A 24,536-nucleotide genomic window follows, 5' to 3' on the forward strand; every position below is an offset into this window, starting at 1 on the left:
GTAGGTTATTAAACCCACAAGACTCCATCAATGAAGCATCAAACTATCAGAGTCAATAAAGAAAAATAACATGGACTTTAAATATTCTCATTTTGTGATACAGGACCATCATTACAGCCTTGAGGTGAGTTAAAGCCAGAATAACATTACTGTAAGTTTAAAATAAAGTTTATAACCATGACTTGTAGATTCTTTCATCTGGTTGGTAAACGTGGGTTTCCATTAAATAATCCTACATCTATCTATGACTCCATCTGGAAGTGAAGATCTTTAGGGTTTTTTTCTCCCAGCTTTATTGAACATTAACAACAAACTCATCTTCAGATTCATATTATTCATAAACTGTATTGAACACAGACAGTGATCAGGGGAAAAAATGTCTGCAACTTTTGAAAATAAAAAGTAAAAGAATAAATATGAAAACATGAACAAGGAGGAAAAATAATCTATAAAATCAATAAATAAATCCTAAATAGATGCAAAACAGAAGTGGTTACTCATGAATTAGGGAATATAAACATTTGTACAGACAGAACTTCTTCATTTTGCCAAACTCAACTGATCTTTTGTACTTTATTTAATTGTTTAGAAAAAACATTAACGAATTAAATAAACTGTGAAAAAGTTCTGACATAAAGCAGAAGTTCAAATCCAAAGAACTTCTACTTTATGTCAGAAGAATAATTAATTTAGGATTCTTCCTGTTTTTTCTCCACTTTTCGGGAAAGATCTGACAGTTCAGTGTGAATTCATACCGGAAACAAAACTGTGCTCGCAACTCTCATTGGTCAGTTTTCCTGCTACGAGTGACGTAATCACTCAAAGCTTTTTACATAACACGCGAACAATAACGGACGCAGAGTGATGTTGCCTTCAAAATAAGACTAACTGTATTTTCTGATGATGTTAATAGGCGACGCACACTAGTAAGTCCTCTTATTTTGAAACGCAGAACAGGAAGTCGTATATTCGGTACAGCTAACTTGACAGCGTCTTCCTGAAGCGTCCAGAATGATCTTGAATCGTCTCTCCGAAGCATCGAGAATGAACTTCACAGCGACTCCGGCTATAAAACCGCTGCTGGTCGGATGGAAGCATCAGAATCAGGAGAGAAAACACAGAAGAACCTCAGAGGAGGAAGAAGACACAGAAGAACCTCAGAGGAGGAAGAAGACACAGAAGAACCTCAGAGGAGGAAGAAGACACAGAAGAACCTCAGAGGAGGAGGACGAACGAGGACCTGAACCTCAGAAGAACAAGAAGATCTTCTAACTGTAAGTCCAGCCCTTGTTTCTCAGCTCCTAAAGTTCATTTTCTGATATCTGATAGCCAGAAATATTTTGAAGCAAGTGGTGCAAACTGTTGAGCTGATGGTTTTCAACGTTATCTTGAACATGGGTTGTAGATGTTGGGGTTCTACTCTGAACAAAACCCTCTTCAGTTCCTTAAACGGGGTTGAGAGGAGCATCTTTAATGATGAGACAGTGAACAAGCTTTAACATTCTCCTGTTTTCAATTTGTTTTCAGAGTTTCACAAACGAGCCCTTCTGAGAATGTCTTCAGCTAAAGGCACAGCGATCGGCATCGACCTGGGAACCACCTACTCCTGTGTGGGGGTTTTCCAGCACGGGAAAGTCGAGATCATCGCCAATGACCAGGGCAACAGGACAACCCCCAGCTATGTGGCGTTCACCGACACAGAGAGGCTGATTGGGGACGCAGCCAAGAACCAGGTGGCCATGAACCCCAGCAACACCGTGTTTGACGCCAAGAGACTGATTGGAAGAAGAATCGATGATCCGATGGTGCAGACCGACATGAAGCACTGGCCCTTCAAGGTGATTTCAGATGGAGGGAAACCCAAAATTCAGGTGGATTACAAAGGTGGGGACAAAACCTTCTTCCCAGAGGAAATCTCCTCCATGGTCCTGGTGAAGATGAAGGAGACTGCTGAGGCCTACCTTGGACGTAAGGTGTCCAATGCCGTCATCACAGTCCCAGCGTACTTCAACGACTCCCAGCGACAGGCGACTAAAGACGCGGGCGTCATTGCCGGACTGAATGTAATGAGGATCATCAACGAGCCGACGGCCGCAGCCATCGCCTACGGTCTGGACAAAGTTCAGTCAGGAGAACGTAACGTCCTGATCTTTGACCTGGGCGGAGGCACCTTTGACGTGTCCATCCTGACCATTGAAGGTGGCATCTTTGAAGTTAAATCCACGGCGGGAGATACTCACCTGGGTGGGGAGGACTTTGACAACATCCTGGTGAACCACTTTGTGGAGGAATTCAAGAGGAAACAGAAGAAGGACATCAGCCAGAACAAGAGAGCCCTGAGGAGGCTGCGTACAGCTTGTGAGAGGGCGAAGAGAACCCTGTCCTCCAGCAGCCAGGCCAACGTTGAGATCGATTCCCTGTTTGAAGGCATAGACTTCTACACCTCCATCACCAGAGCTCGCTTTGAGGAGCTGTGCGGAGACCTGTTCAGAAAAACACTTGAGCCGGTAACAAAAGCCCTTACAGACGCCAAAATGGAGAAGAAACAGATCCATGACATCGTTTTAGTCGGAGGCTCCACCCGAATCCCAAAAATCCAGAAACTCCTGAAAGATTTCTTCAACGGCAAGGAGCTGAACAAGAGCATCAACCCAGACGAGGCGGTGGCTTACGGTGCTGCTGTCCAAGCCGCCATTCTCTCCGGAGACACGTCAGGCAACGTTCAGGACCTGCTGCTGCTGGATGTGGCTCCTCTGTCGCTGGGCATCGAGACAGCCGGGGGAGTGATGACATCCCTGATTAAACGCAACACCACCATCCCCACTAAACAGTCCCAGATCTTCTCCACCTACGCTGACAACCAGCCTGGAGTCCTCATCCAGGTCTACGAAGGAGAGAGGGCCCTGACCCGTGACAACAACCTGCTGGGAAAATTTGACTTGACTGGAATCCCACCTGCACCACGAGGGGTTCCACAGATCGAGGTCACCTTCGATATAGACGCCAACGGCATCTTGAACGTGTCGGCAGTAGACAAAAGCACCGGCAAAGAGAACAAGATCACCATCACCAACGATAAGGGTCGTCTGAGCAAAGAAGAGATCGACAAAATGGTGCAAGAGGCTGAAAAGTACAAACAAGAGGACGACCTTCAGAGGGAGAAAATCACTGCCAGGAACTCCCTGGAGTCCTACGCCTTCAACATGAAGAGCACGGTGCAGGATGAGAAATTAAAGGACAAAATTATCGAGGAGGACAAGAAGAATGTGATGGAGAAGTGTGATGAAACCATCCGCTGGCTGGAGAACAACCTGCTGGCTGAGAAAGAAGAGTACCAGCACCAGCAGAAAGAACTGGAGAAGGTGTGTAACCCCGTCGTCAGCAAGCTGTACCAGGGAGGAATGCCCACCGGCGGCCCTGGAGGGCCACCACCCACCAGCTCCCAGGGGCCCACCATCGAGGAAGTGGACTAAAGCGGCCCTTCATGAGGACATGTGGACACTTGAATCAGTGAAAAAGAATCTCTTTGAGATGAGAGACGTTCGGTCTCAGTATGAATGAGGTGTCTGTTCAAACAGAGTCTGTTTAATGTGTTTTGTTCTATTTTTCTATATCATAAATAATGAAAACATTTCGTTACGATTGTGTCTGTGTTTTTTTTTTGTTGTTATGCGGCTGGACAATAAAGATGATTGTTAAACAATTTTTAAGTCCTTTGATGATTCTTTAAGGCATTTATAAATCATCAGACCTGAACATGAAATCTAATTATACATGAAAGAGGTCAGGGGCAAAACCTGTGATAGAATGAAAGTATTGAAGTGATTTGTGCAAGACACAGCACCTTTAAAACCTTTGAGGTTGATGATCACAACATGCTTTTCTGCAACCTTTTTGGTTTTCGCAAATTTTCTTTTTTTTAAATTGAAGTAGCTTTGCATTTTCTTTTTTAACATTTTTGGACATCGAGGTCATGGGCATCTTTGGTTCTCTGAATGAAGTGTCCTTGTCGTACTTCATATTTCTGAAATTCTTCAATTGTGCCCAGGCAGAATCTACAAACATTGAATGACTCTATAAAGCCAGCCAACCCATGGGCTCCCAAATTGTCAACAGACACACAAAGGATATTTCCGTTGAGATTCTGACCAAGCAATTCAATAAAGATACCATCCTGCTCTATGATACGAACACCATGCAACATAGGAGCAGCTACAACTCCATAACCGTGAAACTTGACATCTTTCACTTTAACTAGCACATCCATTTGTATATTGGATGTGCTAACACGGTATTTAGGGGGCAGATAGGCAAGGATCCATTAGATTGTGCAAACTGAATTTTACATGATGTGCCGAGAGGGTTTGCTATTTCAAGGTCATCTACATAAAGCTGAAGTGCCAAGGTTAGATCTTCTGTCAAGTTAAGTAACTCATTCTCTTTGAAATAAGAGCCATCATGGTAGGCTACAAATTGCCTATACTCAGTGTATGGTTCTCTGGTCTTGTTAAGTATAGCTCAGTTTTTAAATAACTCCTGAATCATTTCAAGGATTTGAACATACTCAAATGTATGACCAGGTTGTACCAGTTGATATTCTATTGGCTTTTAAAAATGGATAGTTGTGCTCCAAAAATGGTTTTCTTCGCTTGCAAGACAACAACTCTGCCCCTGCAGATGTGGCACTAAAGAGAACATTTGAGTCCATGACTGCTTCAACAACTTCATCCAGAGTACAATCTGTAATATTGTGACCATAGCGCTGCAAAATTTCACTGACAGCCTCCCTGACCAGAGGCTTGGACAAAGAGAAGATGCTATTCAAATGCTCCACTATTTCTTGGGTAGCCGTCTTTGAGACATCTTAAAAAATAAATAACTCCTGAAGACTGACTGTGTTGCAGCCTGTAATGTGTGAATACTTTTGCTCGGTCATTATAGGACACCAAACACAACTTACACTTCCAAGTCATATGGACACTTGCCATGGCCTGGAAAGAAAAGAAGTTTCCGTGTGTAGAAAGATGGGCTGCCTCCACATTGTTAATATATATGGGCAAACAGACAGTGTTGTACATTTACCTGCTACATGGCTGCTATACTGGAGCCTGTGAATGGACCTATGGAGTAAAGACACCATGTTAAAGCAGCAGGTAACATGCAAGCATATGTATAACAGAAAATAATTTTCCTGATTAGTCCCATGATTTCAAATTGTCAGTGTTGGTTGAACACTTTTACTACTCTGTTACTGAGAAATTTTGACAAGTGCTGTATCAAGATGGGTCCCCCCACTAACAAGACTGGCTTACATGTCATTGCAAAAATGGAAGAAATACGTTAAATGGTTATATTTATCCAGTGATGCATATTATAAAGTTATTTTCTATTTAACATCACCAATTTTAGGTTATTTTCACTTAAAATCGCTAAATTTTCACATTTACTGCTGAAATACGGAGAAGAGACCTGCGGTTAGACACCACCCAGCCGAGCCTCACCATGGATTGATCAATGACTCGACTAGCTGTGCTGGTAGCTAAACAGCGAGACTGTAATGCTATCTCCCTATACGTCGCTAGTGAAACGTTCAAACACGTTTGCTCTATGAAGTAAATTTCCATTTTTTAGATTATATATATATATATATATATATATATATATATATATATATATATATATGAAGAAGAAGAAGATTTTTTTTGATTTTTGCAAAAACACTTTAATCTCATTCAAACATTTTGCAGTTTTACATTAGATTTAGAACATTTAGAACATTTTACAATTTTTCATTAGATGAAATTTCAAAAACACTAAACACTCAAAAACATTAAACACCAAGAAACAAAGGGAAATACAATATAAAAATTAGTGCACTATAACAGGAAGTTTGCAAAAGTGAGGTGGTCATCAACTAAGGTGCATAAATAACTTTAGGAACATCTGGTGTTACAAAAATGTCCTATGCACCTTAGTTGATGACCACTTCACTTTTGCAAACTTCCTGTTATAATGCACTAATTTTTATATTGTATTTCCCTTTGTTTCTTGGTGTGCAGAAGTGTGCTATAATCTGTGAGTCTCGGACTTACGTGAGACACAAAAGTGCTCTAAACAGTCTAAAAAAGGTAATGCAGATAGAGGGTGGTTTAATATCAGTATGGGGAGGGTTCATAAACGTTTAAATTACCGTAAATAATAAGATTAAGATTAAGAACGCATTAACCGCGAGGAACGAGGGATCACTGTATGTCTGTCTTTGTTTTCCACATTCTAGGATTTGTTTGGGTTAGGGGGGACCACTATGTACTTGAAGAGAACTGAAATAAAAATAATTCCATGATAAAACCCCTTTAAGGTGCGGGATTGGGTTTCTCCTCTAAATGCAGCTGATTTTGTGAATGGAGCACTCCGGGGGTTTTGTGGAGGAAATGCGCGTGGAGTTGTGGCTGCAGCGGATGAAACGCGTCTCCAGCTCACCCCCGTCCCGGGGCTTCAAGTGCGCCGCTCGTTTCCCGGGCAAAGCCCGTGACCGTGGTTCGGATCGGGCCACGCAGCGCTCGGATTGGACGACGGAGACACGCGTTGTCGGGGATTGTTCGGGTCCGCCCCGGAACATGAATGAACCGCGTCGGCCAGTGGCGGCGGAGCGCCGTCCTGGAGGCGGTTATGCGCAGTGCTGGGTCGGGGTTCCGCCCACCGACGCGCTCCGATCGCAGGGCCGCCACAGACACACAGAGAGTAAAATGGCGCACAGCTGTCGGTGGCGGTTCCCCGCTCGGCCCGGAGGGAGCAGCAACTCCGGTACCGGGAGGAGAGCGGGCCGGATCAGGGTCACCGCCTCTCTGCAGAGCGCCCCGGGAGCCCAGCCCGCGGCCGCCGGGCTCGGACCCGGGTTCGATGCCGCCCTCCAGGTCTCCGCCGCCATCGGGAACAACCTGCAGAGATTCCGGGATGTTTTGGGGGAGTCGAGCGACTCGAGCAGCGGGGAGGTAAGCACCGACCGGACCGGACCGGTTCCCCGCGGGGGCTGGCGGTCGTTCGGCGGCTGTGGCTGGATGGGCTCGGTGGGGTCCTCCCCCAGTGGGAGTGTGGCTGCAAGTTGTCACTCCGGGATGCTGGGGAGGTCTGGAGTGGGTCGCGGGGCCTCTCAGCGTGTGTTACCGTGTTGTTACCACGAACCCCACGGAGAGCCGGAGCCTCCGCAGCCCGTGGAGGGAAAGTTCCCGAGGACGGGACGCGTCCGCCCGGGTGGGACTGATGCTAACGCTGCCCCCCCCCAGCCGGATCGGGACGTGGACACAACACGTTGTTGTCAACTTGTTCACACACACACACACACACACACACACACACACACACACACACACACACACACACACACACACACACACACACACACACACACACCCCTGTAGTGACTACCACGGACCGTTAGCTGTGGAGCCACGGGGCTACAGTTAGCTGCGTGACGGATGGATCCACCAGAAACAGCCTGAAAGTTGTCTGGGGGGCCGATCCGCGTCCACCGCCAACATCCGAGCGCGTCTCCGGGAGAAGGGGCTCTCCCCGTGGACCCAGCTGCGAGGGTAGCGTGGGTGTGTTTGGAAACAAGGCGCGTCAACGTGGGGATGTGTCCCCGCCGCGGACGCTCCTCCGGCCGCAGGAGCTCCGGTGTTTCCACGGGAGCTCCGGCTGCTGGACCCCGGGGGAAGGTGTCACCCTTCACGCGAGGCTTTGCTAACGTAGCCGCTGGTTAGCAAACAGGCTAACAGCTAAGCTAACTCCACTCCCGTGGGGAGCTTCGCTCGATGTGTTGGCCCCCAGTGGGGACCCTGAGCCCCCAGCGCGGACCTTGGGTCCCAGCGGGTACCCTGGTCCCCGGCGTGGACCCCAGGCCCTGGCTTAGACCCCGGGATAGAGTTCAGGAGCCTCCGCGCTAAAGTTGCGGAACTCCAGGACTCTTATTGTGGAGCGTTAGCTTAGCGGCTAATGCTAACGCTAGCTGCTGCTGATGCGGAGGAAAATGGGAGGTGGACATGTTGGTCTTCCCCACGCAGCGACTACGCAGCGAGGACCAGGAGATGTTTGAGGGCTCGGACAGAGCGGTGGTTCCCCGCCGCGCGGTCAGAGCGGCTCCGCTCGGCGCGGGTCGGGGCGAGTCGGGGGCTTCAGGTGCGCGGTGACATCCACGCAGCCTGGCTCCGACAACAACGAGCCTCCGTGACGGCCCGTGTGATGTGGGGGTGTGTTCGGCTCAGCGAACTACCATCTTCCTTCTGCAGGCAGCGTGCGTTCGCTGGGGGGTGGGGGGCGGCTGGTGGTGTTTACCAGCAGCACCAGTCCCCCCCCCTCCCACAGTAACCGGTTTCTCATCGTTTGTGGGGTTTCTGTGTTTTCACTGACACATTGATCAGGTTTCCCAGTTTATTGCGCCTGTCACGTGATTTAGAAATACAGGTTAGAATAAAAACACTACTTCGATTCATAAATATATTTGAATAAAAACACTTTTGATTTATAGAGATTTGATTAAAACCACTATTTTGATTTTTTTTTTAAATTTTGATTTATAAATATATTTGAAGAAAAACACTTTTTTGATTTATAAATATATATATTTTAATAAAAAACACTTTAAAATTATAAATATTGATTTGAAGAAAAACTCTTCTGAGGAGGCGGCTCGACCCACTGGACTCTGATTGGCTCTCTGACAATAACAGCAATGGTTTTGTGTGGACAATATTTAACAGTGAATTCCTTTATTTTCAGATTATTTCTTCTGGATCTCCAGAAACTCTAGAAAAAGACATTTTGTTCTCTAATAGATGTTTTAGATTTGCGAGTTTGAAGGGTTTGAAACAGATCGGGTGCAGGCTCCACTCCGGGTTATGCGCCAGTTTCCGGGGGATCTGCATCATCGTCACAAAGCAGGAGGAGAATCACCAGTGGGGGGCCCACAGACACACACACACCACACTCTTTACACACACCACACACCACACACATTACAGTACAGTACAGTACACATTACACACACTACACACTGTCCTGCTGACCAGATAACAGTGTGCTGCTCTTCTGGGGGTTAGGGGTTTGGGTTAGGGTTGGGATTAGGATTAGGGGTTAGGGATGGGGTTAGGGCTGTTCGACCCTTGGGCTGAAAGATTTTTTAGGGCTAAATCAAAGTGAAGAACCTGGATGTGGACGAGTCTAGGGTTAAGGTTAGGGTTAGAACCTGGATGTGAACGAATCTAGGATTAAGGTTAGGGTTAGAACCAGGATGTGGACGAGTCTAGGGTTAAGGTTAGGGTTAGAACCTGGATGTGAACGAATCTAGGATTAAGGTTAGGGTTAGAACCTGGATGTGAACGAATCTAGGATTAAGGTTAGGGTTAGAACCAGGATGTGGACGAGTCTAGGGTTAAGGTTAGGGTTAGAACCAGGATGTGGACGAGTCTAGGGTTAGGTGAGGGATAAGGTTAGAACCAGGATGTGGACACGTCCAGCTAATCTTCATTTGATGTATGTTTGGCTGATGTGTGAATGAAAACCAACCAACTGTATTCACAAGAGTTTATTTAGTACCTTATAACTAAAATAAAAATGTGATGATGATCTTCACCATTTGAAGACTAGTGTCAACATTAAAATGCCCAGAACCATATTGTAGGTTGTCCTGAGTCTGTTTACTAGTGATGTATTCTATATACGGCTTACGTAAGATTACTTTGTTTCATTTTGAATATATTTTAAGGTACAATGGAGTGTGTGACAGTGATTGTACGCAGCAGTTGAATCATGACTTCACGACACGGGCAAATAATTACATCTCCCAAAGCGGTGATGTATTGTAATTGTCAGTGTTTGTGTGTTCGTCTGTCCGTCCACCAAATATCTTCTCAACCGTTGCAGATAGGAAGATGACAGAAAAAGCACATTACTCGGGCAGCAAAGGGGATGAAAATGAGATGATGACCTTGACCTTGAGAAAACTAGGTCAAGGTCACATTTCAACTTTTTTACATTCTTTTGCACATGTCTCAGGAACCGGATAAGATAAAAAGACAAAACAAAAGGCGTTATATGGAGGCAAGGGTATAAAAATTATATCACAACCTTGACCTTGAAAAACTAAGTAAAGGTCAAATTTTCACTTTTATATCTTTTTAGGTACACATCTCTGAAACCTGTTGAGATATAATCACAAAACAAAAAATCAACATTTTCAGGAAGCCAGAGGCACAAAAATGTGATGATGACCTTCACCTTTTTAAGACTGGTGTCTTTCAACATTAAAATGCCCAGAACAATATTGTAGGTTGTCCTTAGTCTGCTACAGTATACCTCTAGCAGTGGTCAACTTACAAATATGAAATGAAAAGCCAAATACTCGATAGTACAATATAGAATTCATTGCTACGACCATTATGAAAGTAGGTCAGGGTAAAATTTTGAACTCAGGGGTTTCGCGGAATGTTGTAGTCTCTGACCTCAGTAATAAGACCATTCCTTGCCCAACAATAAATCAGTAATAACACCTTTCCTAGCCAAACAATAAATCAGTAATAACACCGTTCCTAGCCCAACAATAAATCAGTAATAACACCGTTCCTAGCCCAACAATACGTGCTATTTAAGTGTTTTAATCAGTGATGTGGATGAATGGTAATCTCTAGAAAAGAACACCTGTTCCCCCAGTGGTTTTTGGGGTGTGTGGAGAGATGCTGCGTACACATCGTGGTGGATGTCCGTCTGGACGGACCTCCACCGGGTTGTTGAGGCTCGTTGCCCCCTGCTGAGCTCACAGGGCCACCTTGAACCGAGCGCCAGCCGGACGCTCGGCCTCCCCTCCTTCCTCCATCCAGGCAGAAAGACCCAAATCCACTTCAGACTCCCCCAAATGGCCTAAGAGCAGTGTGAGTTGTCTGCTGACAGCTGGCCCTTTGGAATGGATTACTGAGCCTATTGGGGCGACTCAAGGGGGGCGTGTTGGCTGCTGCTGTCCAATGAATATGTCTGTTAGCTTTGGTGGGTGTGTGCAGGGATCTGCCCATATTAGCGTTGTTTTGGTGCCCACGTTGGCTTTTTATTTTACATTAAGATATTAGTCCCCCCAACATCACAGCAGTACCCCCAACCTCACTGCCCCTTGATTGGTTCATGACCGTCTTGCAGAGTTAATTCACACAGAATTGGAAGTGAACAGAATGAAGCAAATGTCTATTTGCTTCACTGGATTGAGAGAAATGGTGTGTCTGAGCGTAAGGGGGCGTGAGTCCAGCAGGTGTTTGGCCTATTTAAACTGAAGACCCCCCCCCCCATTACCCTACCCAGAGACAGCGTGTGGACTGGAGCAGGAAGCTTTGTGTCTGCTCTTATTCTCCCTCCAACAAAGTGCAGGCGGCTGAAAGAGCACATGCAGGAATATCAAAGGATGCAGGGCGACCCCCTCCCTCCCTATGGACAATGCTGGCTGGAGAATTAGTCACAGGCCCCCCCTCCCTCCACGGCTTTATCCCCCTCCAGGAGAGTGCTGGTGAAGGTGGCTGACTGGGAGAAAGACAGCAGTTGTGTCGTCTGTTTTGCTCTTTGTGTGACCCGGCGTGGGGGTGGGGGTGTCCCACACACTTGGTGTTCCTCGTAGCTCGGGACTGGGTGTGACCCAGCGTGGGGGTGTGGGTGTGGGTGTTGCTCGGGACTGGGTGTGCACTATTTGTCGTTACTTTGATGATACCTTCAAGTCATGCTGGCCGATTGGGTTTGAAAGAGGGTGTGTGTCGTTGGGCGTGTGTGTTGTGTGTTGTGTGTGTGTGTGTGTGTGTGTGTGTGTGTGTGTGTGTGTGTGTGTGTGTGTGTGTGTGTGTGTGTGTGTGTGTGTGTGATCATCAGGCGGTGGCGTCTCCTTACAGGTGAGGTGTAGGAAGTTTCGGGCGAGGTGTAGAAAGTTACAGGAGAGGTGTAGAAAGTTACAGGAGAGGTGTAGGAAGTTAAGGGTGAGGTGTAGGAAGAGGAAGACTTTTGCTGGTGTGCTTGTGAACAAATGTGAAGCATTTGTGTGACTGTTGGAAACACAAACACCTTTTGCTGCCGGAGGTCACGACTCAGCTCTGCCGGGTTCTTCACTAGACACTGCTCAGTGACTCAGACTCCCTGACATGACTCACGGTGTGCTTCAGTGGACTCACTAGTATTTGTCAGAGCAGTTCTTGGAATTTGTCTGTGGCCGCTTTAGGGATGTGTCATGAGAGGGCCCATCTAAAGCCCCCACCAATGACATTACAGGAAGGGGATGAGGCATCGTTACTGTCAAACCAAGATGAATGTGTTCGGAACACCATTGTTTTCCTAGTCAGAATCACTTCAAGTGTTTTTGACAATTAAACTGACCTGAAAACTGACAGGTTCAGCCTGAGCCCTCCCCATCACATGTGGGTTAGTTCAGGGTGGGGTTGGGGTTAGGGATAGGTTTAGGATAGGGTTAGGTTAAGGTTAGGTAAAGGGTGAGGTTAGGGTTAGGTTATGGTTACGGATAGGGTTGGGGCTAGGGTTAGGCATAGAGTTAGGGTAAGGTTAGGGGTAGGGTTAGGTTAGGGATAGGGTTAGGGGTAGAGTTGGGTGATAATGTACTCAATGAATACAGAGATAACAGTACAGACAGTGGCTGTCTGTGAGGCAGTCACATACAACAAAACCCTAACCCAACAACCTAAGTAGGTCTCATTAAATGTAATTTCTGTAACTTGTTGAACTTGTGTTTGGGATTTTTGGGATCTGTTTTACATATATTAAAAGCTTTTTGTAATATAGAGCAACATCATCACTGTCCTCTGGGGTGGGGTCTATAACTTTATGACCCCTGACAGGTGAGACCTGCTAGCGGTGGGATGTATCAGGTAGCATCAGTGTTGATGGACACCTGCAGACAAAAGCTGCTCAAACTCTGGCTAACAACGACCAACACGGGTGTCATGATTAATTAAAGACTTCTCTCAAGGAAGCTGTAGTTTTGCAAGAACCACCTTTTGTAGACTGAAGTCTCTAATGTGTCCTGCCCAGAAATTGCTCCTTAACGTGCAGGCATGCACGTTTCACCTCTCCTAAAAGTTGTCTTTAACTGCAGTGAAAGTCCCGTTAGCTATTTCTGCACGCATACTGCTTTCAGAATGACAGAGATCTGAATTTGCGTCCGTGTGACGCTCAGGGAGAGTACCTTCAGTTTCCTCTTGGCTGTCTGTGGGCGTGTCTTCAGACCTGAAGTTCACGTCATACCAGAAATGAAGTAGTTTCTGTGCATTTTAAACAACTAGCTGCGCTCCCCCAGTGATGAACTGTGACATTCATCTAATTGCAGCACACACCGCGTCCCACTGCTACAGTGTGTGCTCTCTGGTCATTGGTTGATGGCTCTGGATGGAGTGTGGATGAGTTTTAATTCCTCCCACGTCAGATCTCTTCTTCTCTCAGAAGCTGAACAGCATCTGGGACCCCCCCCCCACCATGTGTTCATACAAGGAAACTGCTGACAGTGCACTTTACCTTTTTATCACATGGTTCAGTCAGCATCAAATGAATGTGACTTTTTGATTGAGCAGCTTTGTCAATTTACGGATCCACCAAACATCAGACTCTGATGACAGAGAGAGGTTGGGGGGGCTGCTGCTGCTGGTGTTTGGGGGTTCCCATTTGGTTTGATGGGTTCATAGTGGGAACTTAGTGGGCTCTGCCACCTTGAGTGGGATGAAGGATTCACAACTCATTTTTGTTTGTTCACCACTTAGAAAAGTGATTTACATCACTCGCTCAAATCAATGGGGCTTTAGGGGAGGAATGATCCAGGATTGGAAACAACTGATTTCATGATTGATCAGTGAAATGAAATATGACAAACCATCAAAAGCTTTACGTGGTGAGAGTGACGGTGCAGGAGATTAAGTAAACGGGAGACAAAGGCTTGTGGGCACTGTCATCATGAGGCTCATGATGGTGGACTTCAGCCTACGCCTACGTGTTGAAGTCGTCTCCCTGAGCCCGCCCTACGAAGCTTCACCAGCTAGTGCAGCGAGTTAGCATTCGGCGGCGACATGCCAGTGAGCACAGACATGATGAAGTCCACACCACCTTCATCCACAGACATGATGAAGTCCACACCGCCTTCATCCACAGACATGATGAAGTCCACGCCGCCTTCATCCAGAGACATGATGAAGTCCACACCACCTTCATCCACAGACATGATGAAGTCCACACCGCCTTCATCCAGAGACATGATGAAGTCCACACCACCTTCATCCACAGACATGATGAAGTCCACACCGCCTTCATCCACAGACATGATGAAGTCCACACCGCCTTCATCCACAGACATGATGAAGTCCACGCCGCCTTCATCCACAGACATGATGAAGTCCACACCGCCTTCATCCACAGACATGATGAAGTCCACACCACCTTCATCCACAGACATGATGAAGTCCACACCGCCTTCATCCACAGACATGATGAAGTCCACACTGCCTTCATCCTTTATTCCTCTGTTGATGGGACATGTGGCCAAGATGTTGCTGTTTTGTCTCCTCCCTCCTCCCCCTCCTCCCCTCACGCTTGTTGTCCTTCCCAGCGCCTGTGTGCCCCTCCCCCACACGCCCCTCCCATGCTGCTGTTTACGTGTGCTTCACATGCAGGAGGTGTGTGTTTGTCTCATCACACACACTCACAGGGTACATCATGTGCTCGTGTGCGCCGACCTGCAGCGGGGCTCTAGGGGAGCGTGTTGTGATGTCATCGGCTGCTACTCACACCATCGCAGCAAGTCAGAGGCGTTCGTTGGTGCGCCGCCCCCTCAGCGCCGCATCAGCACCAATCAGGAGCAGCGGCTTCTCAGAGAGGAGAGGATGTGAGAGAGACGCTCATAGAGAGACGTGCAGAAGGAGCTGCTGCTGCAGGAGGCTGTGGATCACACGCCAGCAGCAGCACACGCCACAGCACACGCCATAACACACGCCACAGCAACACACACCACAACACACACCAGCACCGGCAGCACTATTGTTGCTTCTTAGTGTCTGTAGCCCTGTGTCACATAAATTCTCCTTGTTTTTGACTTTGATTCATGTGTGTGTGTGTGTGTGTGTGTGTGTGTGTTTAAATTACTGAGATGACGTGTGTGTGTGTAACTGGTAGCCTGTGTGTGTGGCCATGAACACGCACACACACAGTGGGCCAACGACACCCCAACTTCATCTCCATTTGCAGCTATAAATAAACGTGCTCACCTCCACGTGAGAAAACACAGACACACACACACACACACACACACACACACTGATAGGAGGAAGCAGCACACAGGATGCTGGAGATGTTGCTCATCCTCTGGAGATGTTGCTGGGAGGAGGGTAGATGTCCAACTGCACACACGCTGTAACCACGGTTACAAGTCAAGACCTAGTCCTGTACATCAGATCTAACATTGAAATTGGGCTTTTTGTCATTTGTTCTAAGATAATAACGTTTCCCTGGTCTTGTACATACAGTATATATAAATATTGTGTGTGTGTGTGTGTGTGTGTGTGTGTGTGTGTGTGTGTGTGTGTGTGTGTGTGTGTGTGTGTGTGTTCATGTTAGTCCCTGGAATGCTATCTGTTGTTTCTGGGCGTTCCGTGGTGGTACGTGTCAGTGCGTCATACTGACAGAGTGTGTGTGTGTGTGTGTGTGTGTGTGTGTGTGTGTGTGTGTGTGTGTGTGTGGCCATGCTTTTGGGGCTCTTTAGTGGTGACTTCATGAAATAGTTCATGAATGTAGTGGCAATCACTGAAACAAGTCAAGGAGGTATACAAACTGTTATTTACGGTACAACATACATTGATACTTGTAAACATATTTGCTACTTATTTGAGATAAATTATGAAATGGTAAAGTGGGTCATGGTAAACCACGTGTTTAGTAAATTCTGTTAAACACAGCAGATGAATATGTTACTTAGCGTATTTATTTTGAAGTCTTGTACTTTTATTGCTGGTAATAATACTGTGGTTCTGGCTAAAACCTGTGATTCCCTCTATGAAAACTGGTAATATAATTAAATTACTACCGTCATGAAATATATATGCTACATGCAAAACAGTCTGTAAAATAAACAGTGAACTAAACCAGGGCGTTAGAATTTCACTTAAAGTTGGTAAAAAAAAAGTGTCCTCTTCCCAACACGCCATGAAAATATTGGCATATGCAGGTGCAAACTTCTTGCCCATGGCCGTCCCTTTAATTTGTAAGTAACATTGTTCCCCAAAAACAAAATCATTATGGACCAAAGTGATTTCTAATAATTTTCGAGATCTCTGGTCTGGCCGGGTCTGGATATTTAGCCAGGAATTTGACTGCTGCCAGACCCGTGACCATTTCAATATTTCTATACAGGCTGTCCACGGCTAAAGAAAAGAAAAGTGACTCAGGTGGAATCTGTAAAGATTTAATTGTGCCGATGAAATAGTTCGTATCCTTAACATATGCAGAATGCCGTACGGACAGTGGATTTAAATAAAAATCTAAAAGAGCTGCTGTACCGTACGTTTCATTTGGATAAACTGAAACAATCAGCCTCCCTGGTGGGACTTGAAAAGGTATTGTAAACTTTTCAAGGGGCTTATGGATTTGGGACGACAAGTAAAACCTATGCTCTTGTGGGGTTGGTCCTCCTATCAGAAGTTTACGTTGGTGTTCAGATATAAACCCAGTTTCCTTCAGTCTATACTGAATATTAACCACCATAGAAATGGTTTCCATAAAAAGTGGTTTGTCCAATTTCCGGTAATAGGTTGAGTCATTTAATTGATGCTTCAAAAATGCATTGATCTTTATCAAGAATTACAATGGTGCTGCCGTTGTCTGCAGGCTTGATAACAATTTCTGAATTCCGTCTTAACTCACGCAGGGCAGTCCATTCTTGTAATGTGATATTTTGTTTTTTGGGAAGAACTCTACAACTGTTTCCAAAACATTGCTAGTCCTCGTTAATGAGTTCCGCAACCTCCAAATGAAGGTTATGGAACAAAGGACTCCAAGTGGAAGGGCTCACAAAAGGCAAATATCGCTGACCAATTGATTGTGCATCTCCAAAAAACACAGCCAACGTCAGCCATCGATGATATGTGACCATATCTGCTGCCAAATCAACGTTTTAGAATTTACTGTTGTAAATCCATGGTAAATTCAATTCTCGGTTCAGGATCAACCTTTGGTGCACAGTAAGTTGGAATCCCCGTGCCAAAACAATGACATTTTTTGCTGGGCAATCTGCAATGGACTTATTCCCCATCCCTATAGGGCCTATCGGGGGACAAATCCTAAAAACAAAGACCAATGTTCCATAATTTTTTTGGCTGTGTCCCTAAACCAATGAATGTTGTCAGTTTCAGTACGAAAGAGTGAAGCATCCAATTTGGCCATAGAGGGCACGTGTTTCCCGACAAATTCATTAAACACCAAGAGTGTGTCCCTTTCAGTTTTTGGTAAGCTATGGGAGTATTTAATGAGTGGAACCCAAACTTTTGCCTCAGGAAACCAATCTTTACTAGCTCTAACAGCAGCCAGCATCTTAATCACTGTTTTTTTGGCATGTTGGTCTCTGTTGGCCAAATGACAAAATTACCATCCCCCTTGAGAATCCACCATGACTACAGAAGAAACTCCTGTTACGGGTGTAGACTGGGCTTGTCCAGGGCTGAGGTCTAGAAGGGGGCTATCCTCACGGATTACACATCCCTGGGGCCGTCGCTGCTGCGTTGCGGCCGCTGGAGCCTGAACAAGGTGCATGGACCGACCAATTAGGGCGTCCAGTGTACGTGGCGATTAGTCTTGCCCGTAGCCACTATCAACGACTCCATATGGTCGTTCTCCGCAGTCAGGCATTTCAAAATCCACTGGGCCCACCGAGACGCAACCTGGAAGGCGTCCTTCTAATTGGCCCCAGGGTTCTGGGAGGCTGACCAACAGGTCCTGAAGACTGGTGGTGTAATGATCCTTGAGGATTAGTAACCCCAAGTCTTGGCATTAGCACGGATAAGATCCGTAGGTGAACTTTCCCAGGTAGTCTGAGGAGTGTGATGGCCCTGTAGTTGGCACACACCCTCTTTTCCCCCTTTTTAAAAAGAGGAACCACCAACCCAGTCTGCCACTAATTCAGCACTGTCCCAGACTTCTACGCAATGTTGAATGTCATCCATGACAGCACCTCAACACCCAGAGCCTTCAGCATTTCCGGGCAAATCTCATCAACACCCGGGGCTTTGCCACCGTGTTTATGTTTATTTATTTGACATGGAAATAAAAAACACATTGCTAATTGCACAGTTGCACAACTTATAGATGTGTCAGTTTACAGTGTGTTAGCACGAGTGCTAATTTTTAACACTTGTCCATGGAGACTTCTCTAAAAAACAAGAGAATACAAATAGAAAAATAGTATCGCTATAGTTAAAAAACAACAACACCCAATCAAGTACAAAAAATACATTCTGTTAATATTTAGAGCAACGTTTCAGTACATTACATAACCTTTACTACAAAAGAAAACATAAATTAGTAACCAGTCAGAGGCTATACATGTGAGCACAGTTGATTAGATTTTGACCATAGTTTGAGCCCTCTGTAGAACACCATCTGTCTGTAGTTTTAGAACCGTTAGCAGAGAGTTACACAGGTTTGCTCCCTTTACTGAGAAGGCAGACTGTCTGAATGAGTTGTTACACCTGGGAACAATACAGTTGCCACTTGCTGAGGCTCGTGTGGTTGCTCTACCAGAGCTCGGGAGTCTATGAATCAGTCCAGAGAACAGAATGAAACATGACCATGCAAACACTTAAAAACTAGTTTGATAGTAGAGAAGAATACAAAATTTTCAAACGTAAAATGGTTGTGTCTTTTTAGGATACCGAAAAGGTGCCATCTCATCGGTTTTTGATCCATGATTTTTATAGCCTGTTTGTATAAGGATGTTATTGGTTTTAAGACAGTTTGAGAGGACTGTGACCATGTTGTAATACTGTGTGATAGGTGTGAGAAAATTATGGCATGCATGTACAGTAGTGCAGTTTTGGCTGATAGGTCCCTTCTAATATGACGGAAACAATTTAGGTTGGGTTTAACCTTCTTTCATATATGCTTTACCTGTTTTTCAAATTTTAGGTTTTTATCCAAGAGTATACCTAAATATTTTTACTTCACTCTTTTCTGCAAGAGTTTCATTTTTGATTCGAACCTCAAAGGTATCAGCAGCAGACCGCTGCGGATGGAGATGCACATTGAAACTGTTTTTTGTACATTTAAAGTTATTTGTGACGACTCTAGCCAATCATTGACCCCCGACCCAGGATGCTCTGGTACCAGGTACACTTACGAGCATCTTCGTGTTCGAACATGGTGTTCGTTGAGAACAATATGTGACGAGCACAAAAGTCCAACAACATAACACCGCTCGGGTTTAGATCAGGGAGGCCATTTCCCCCAATCACGCCCCTCCAGGTGTCTCCATCGTTGCCAACGTGTGCATTGAAGTCCCCCAGGAGAACAATGGAGTTCCCTACAGGGATCCTGTGAAGGACACCATTTAGGGACCCCAAGAAGGCTGAATACTCTTGAGCTGCTATTTGGTGCATACGCACAAATAACAGTTTTCCATCCCACAGCCTTAAGGCGTAGGGAGGCAACCCTCTCATCCACTGCCACCCATTTGGCAGGGGTCGGGTGCGACTTGGACAAATCAACGTTGCCTTTTCAGGCTGAGCCCGGCTGGGCCCTGTGGCAGGGCCGGCCACCAGGTGCTCGCTGACAGGCCCTCCGTCCATGCCTGGCTCCAGACTTTGGCCGTGGGCTTCCTGTGGGCAGGGTCACTTTTCTCCCTTTTCGTTTTTCATGAGATGTTCTGAGCCAATCTTTGTCTGGCCTTTCACCTGAGAGCTTTTTGTCTTGGGTGACCCTACAAGGAGTACAAGACTCCCGACAACATAGCTCCCAGGAGCCTTAGGGCATACAAACCTCTCCACAATAAGGTGATGTTTCTTTGGAGCGGGGTTTAGAACAGATTGTTGATTATAGTCAATGATTTTTTTATTGGTTAGAATAGATTTTTTATTGTCATTGATTTTTTTTTTGGTTACAACAGGTTGTTGATTATAGTCAATTTTTTTTTACTTTAGGAAGAAGCATTTCAAGGATTTGGAACAGTTGCTGAGCAGAGGAGAATACAGAGTTCTTCAACGTCCGCAGGTAACTGATTACCTGTCTGTGATTACCTGCCTCTCTGTCTGGCTGTCTAAGATTACTTGTCTGTCTGTGATTACCTGTCTGTTTGTGATTACCTGCTTGTCTGTCTGTCTATCTGTGATCAACTGTCTGTCTGTGATTACCCGTGTGTCAGGACCTGGTTACATTCTTAAGATGTCTTTTTTTTATATGAAGTTCTTTTACATTAACTGTTTGCTGTGTGTTTTGTGGTCTCCTCAGGGGCCGTACAAGAGAAGAAACCCAGAGGCCGTCCTCCACGGGCCCTGACTGCCCACAGACCTGCTGCAAGTCTGCCTCCCCCCCCATCCACACAGGAAAAGCCGGAGGGTCCCGAAAGACCAGCTGAGAAGGTGAAACGACTTCCTGGCAGACCCCCTGGCTCGGGGGAAAAGAGAAGAGGTCGGCCCCCATCTTCCAGTAGCAGGAAGGCGTGGAGTGCAAGCAGCCAGGCAGCAGGGGATGAGTGCGGGCAGGGGGGGTCTGAGCTGGGGGTGGACTCAGAGGAGGACCAAGACCCAAAGGGCACCAAGAGGACGTCCCTGGTCTCTGGTCAGCCGCAGGACGCTGAGGTCAAGCTCTTTAAGGGGCGGGGGGAGTCCAGAGTTGCAAATATTAAGAGGCTGAGAGTGACAAAACTTGCCCCCCTGAAGTCACGGCTCAAGGCTTTGCCCGGTGTCCCACGGCGCAGACGTGGACGACCGCCCTCGGCCGAACGACTCAAAGCCGAGGCGGCAGCCGCCACCGCCGCACAGCTCTCTACCTCCAGCGAGTCTGGGGAGGGCAAACAGAAGGCCTTCAGGCCGCAGCAGTCAATGTTGAGAAGCACGGAGGGTGCGGAGAACCAGGACTCTTCCAACCCACCTGACCCCCTCACTCCCTCTAAGCCAGGAAAGACAGTAGGTCTCAGAAAAAGCCCCCGCCATAGGAAGCCTGTTCGAATCGTACCCTCCTCCAAACGCACCGATGCCACCATCGCCAAGCAGCTGCTGCAGCGGGCCAAGAAAGGAGCCCAGAAGCGCCTGGAGAAGGAAGCCGTGGCCATTGGGGGTGGGGGGGCCGGGACTATTGAGGCCGGCATCAGGAAGACCCAACTGAAGAACATCAGGCAGTTCATCATGCCTGTGGTCAGCACTGTCTCCCTGCGCATTATTAAGACCCCCAAACGCTTCATTGAAGATGAGGGGAGCTTCGGAACGCCCCCACCCCACATGAAGATGGCCAGGTTAGAAACGAGCTCCTCTTCCGTTTCCGCGTCTGCCCAACCCACCTCCAGCGCGTCCCCCACCTCCACTCCCCTGCTGGTTTCCCCAACGCTCGTTGTGAGCGGCACCACAGCGACCGTTGAGACCCTCCCCCCTCCGCCGCCCCCTGCCCCCCACCCCAGCGTCCCGACCACAGCTACTAGTCTTCTCAACAGCAATACCAACAGCGCCACCAACGGGCAGTTCAGCAGCAGCGCGGCGTCGTGCGGCTCCAGCGCCGTGTCCCAGCCGTCCTCTCAGATCTCCTCCGCAGAGTCTTCCAGGTCCAGCAGCCCCACCCTGGATGACTCGTCGTGCGACTCCCAGGCTTCAGAGGCCACACAGGCTCTATCAGAGCCGGAGGACGCCTCCCTGCCCCCCCAGGGGGAGCGGGAGGCTAATATGCTACACAGCGCACCTCCCCCGGCACCCCCCTCTGAGCCTGAGCCAGTGCACGCACTATCAGAGAGACACGGGCGAAGTCGGAGAGGACATGGGGTTGGCCGGGGGGGTCAGAACCAAAGGGGGAGCGAGACTCTGAGCAGTGCGGCCAAGAAGCCCATCATCAGCCCCCCAACGGGCGTTCTGATGTCCCCCTCCGCTCTGGGGAATTCCCAGCCGGCTTCGTCCACGGCCTCCTCCTCGTCCTCACCTCCACCTCCCCCCCTCCTCACCCCCCCACAGCCTCCCCAGTCATCTTCCAGTAACGCCGCTGCTATCGCTGAGCACCACCCACAGTCCCCCTGGATCTCCCACCCCCTCCCCCCCTTCCTGTCTGGGTCTTCGGCGATCTCCGGCTTGTCCGACAAGCGAAGCCGCTCCATCCTGAGGGAGCCGACCTTCCGCTGGACGTCCCTGTCCCACCCGGAGCGCCAGTACTTCTCCTCAGCTAAATACGCCAAGGAGGGTCTCATCCGGAAACCCATATTTGACAACTTTCGCCCCCCTCCCCTTACAGCTGAAGATGTGGGTCTGTTACCCCAGGGTGTTGGTGGAGCAGGAGGAGCCGCTCCGGGGTCGTTCCCGGCCCCAGGAAGCGGAGCCGGGGCAGCAGGGACTCGACTTTTTGCCCCTCTCCACCCACATTCCCACCACCAGCACGCTTCCTCGTCCCGCTTCGACGCGCCGCTCCAGAAACGTAGTCCGTTGCTCCGCGCTCCGCGCTTCACTCCCAGCGAGGCCCATTCTCGGATCTTTGAATCCGTCACCCTGCAGTCGTCGTCCGGAAGCAGCCCGGGTTCGCTGTCCCCACACCAACCATCGTCGAACTCCAGCAGAAGTTCACGCCGCAGGAGGCGACTGGTGTCGGGAACCCCCCGAGGACGTACACGGTCTCCTTCCCACTCGATGACTAGACGGAGTAGCCATGTGGGGGGCCAGATATCTGTGGGGAAAGGCTCCTCTGATGCCTCTGTCCAGACTGGCTCTGGTTCCAGTAGTAACCCCAACTCTTTGCCAGGGGTGTCTGCCAGTTCATTAGCCACTAGTGCCTTACCTTCTGCTCCTTTCAGCACCTTCCCCAACGTCTCCCTGGCCCTCGCCTCCCAAGGAACACCAGAGAGCAAGAGAGGGCCTGCTGGAAATCCACCTTCTTCGTCAACGATATCGACATCTTCTTCCCCACTCTTCCCTGTTTTCCCTTCCAGTGCTCAGGATACAGGGCGAGGAGCTGGAAAAGGAGGCAAAGAAATGAGCTTGTCAGCTCCTCAGGAACCTTCTGCAAAGGTAAAAGAAAGGGATTCTGAGAAAAATCGAGAAAAGGAGAAGGAAAATAAGAGGGAAGGGAAGAAGGATTTGGAGAAAAGAAGTAAACTTTCGACACCAGAAGGCTCCCCCACTGCACCTTCCAGTTTATTTGTGGATGGGAGGGACTCAGAAGAGACTCTTTCATCTCTTGCTCCAAAAAAGGTTCCCGTAAGAAAAAAATCTGCATCAGTTGACTTGATTTGTGAGGCGGGTTCATCAGAAGTGCGTACACTCCATTCCGCGGTTCCCGTGTCCATTGCTAAAGGGCGTCTATCCAAGAAGGGCAGACCCTCTGAGAAAGGGGCAGATGTTGAGGATGGGGAGAAGGAGAAGGAGAAACAAAGTGCTGGTAGTCCACCGGCAGCAGGACTCCCAGGGCCGCCGGGCAGGCAGCAGCTGCCGGTCTCGTCCATCGGCTCGGTTCTGGCTCAAGCAGAGAAGCAGCCCGTGACCGACAAGCGGGTGGTGGGCCTGCTGAAGAAGGCCAAAGCCCAGCTCTTTGAGATCAAGAAGAGCAAGCTGAAGCCTGCAGACCAGACCAAGGGCCAGGTCAGTTCACTGTCTGCTCATCACAATGCTTCTGTTTGTCTCAGCCATTGTAAATATAACCAACAATAGAACAACAACAGACATTATTATTATTGTTATAATTATCAGTATTATTAGTGTTATTATTATCACCTGAGGTGGTTTGGGTATCTGGTACGGCGCCTCCCTAGGGAGGTGTTTATGGCACGTCCAGCTGGGAGGAGACCTCGGGGCCGACCCAGGACCAGGTGGAGGGATTATATCTCAACACTGGCTTGGGAACGCCTTGGGATCCCCCAGTCAGAGCTGGTGGATGTGGGGGGAAAGGACATTTTTGGGCTTCCTGTTGAAGTTGCCGCCCCCATGACACAAATATGTATAAGCGGAAGAAGATGGATGGATAGTATTATTATTGTTTAGTGTTATTATTGTTATTATTATTATTATTGTTATTATTAGTGTTGTTGCTGTTATTATTATTATTAGTTATTACTATTATTATTACTATTATTATATGTTTTCTTGTGAGCAGGGCCAGGAGAGCGACTCGTCAGAGACGTCGGTCCGTGGCCCGCGCATCAAGCACGTGTGCCGCCGTGCGGCGGTGGCTCTCGGGCGTAACCGGGCGGTGTTCCCTGACGACATGCCCACACTCAGTGCCTTGCCTTGGGAGGAGAGGGAGAAGATCCTTTCTTCCATGGGGAACGATGGTGAGGGAGTCGGCGGTTCACCTTCTAT

General features: G+C 47.8%; 2 protein-coding genes across 5 annotated transcripts in view; both read left to right on the top strand.

The window, feature by feature from the left end:
• Nucleotides 1-1,078: 1,078 nt before the first annotated feature.
• Nucleotides 1,079-3,703, top strand: LOC137596862 (heat shock 70 kDa protein 1). The gene is made up of 2 exons (XM_068317635.1): nucleotides 1,079-1,274; nucleotides 1,528-3,703. The coding sequence occupies exon 2, from the start codon at nucleotides 1,554-1,556 to the stop codon at nucleotides 3,471-3,473; it is 1,920 nt and encodes a 639-aa protein (XP_068173736.1). The 5' UTR covers nucleotides 1,079-1,274; nucleotides 1,528-1,553; the 3' UTR covers nucleotides 3,474-3,703.
• A 2,466-nt stretch (nucleotides 3,704-6,169) lies between these two features.
• kmt2a (lysine (K)-specific methyltransferase 2A) overlaps nucleotides 6,170-24,536 on the top strand; it is a 41,328-nt gene continuing 22,961 nt past the window's right edge. For all 4 annotated transcript variants that reach the window (XM_068316542.1, XM_068316545.1, XM_068316543.1 and 1 more), the window contains exons 1-4: nucleotides 6,170-6,992; nucleotides 20,196-20,265; nucleotides 20,503-23,819; nucleotides 24,331-24,508. In XM_068316542.1, the coding sequence (XP_068172643.1) occupies nucleotides 6,402-6,992; nucleotides 20,196-20,265; nucleotides 20,503-23,819; nucleotides 24,331-24,508 (4,156 nt within the window). In that variant the 5' untranslated portion in view covers nucleotides 6,170-6,401. The remainder of the gene's footprint in view (nucleotides 6,993-20,195; nucleotides 20,266-20,502; nucleotides 23,820-24,330; nucleotides 24,509-24,536) is intronic.

This window comes from Antennarius striatus, chromosome 6, assembly GCF_040054535.1.
Source record: "Antennarius striatus isolate MH-2024 chromosome 6, ASM4005453v1, whole genome shotgun sequence".
NCBI classification, from domain to species: Eukaryota; Metazoa; Chordata; class Actinopteri; order Lophiiformes; family Antennariidae; genus Antennarius; species Antennarius striatus.

Excerpts from the sequence above, each read along its gene's own strand:
- LOC137596862 (XM_068317635.1), top strand. The coding sequence starts at position 1,554 with ATGTCTTCAGCTAAAGGCACAGCGATCGGCATCGACCTGGGAACCACC.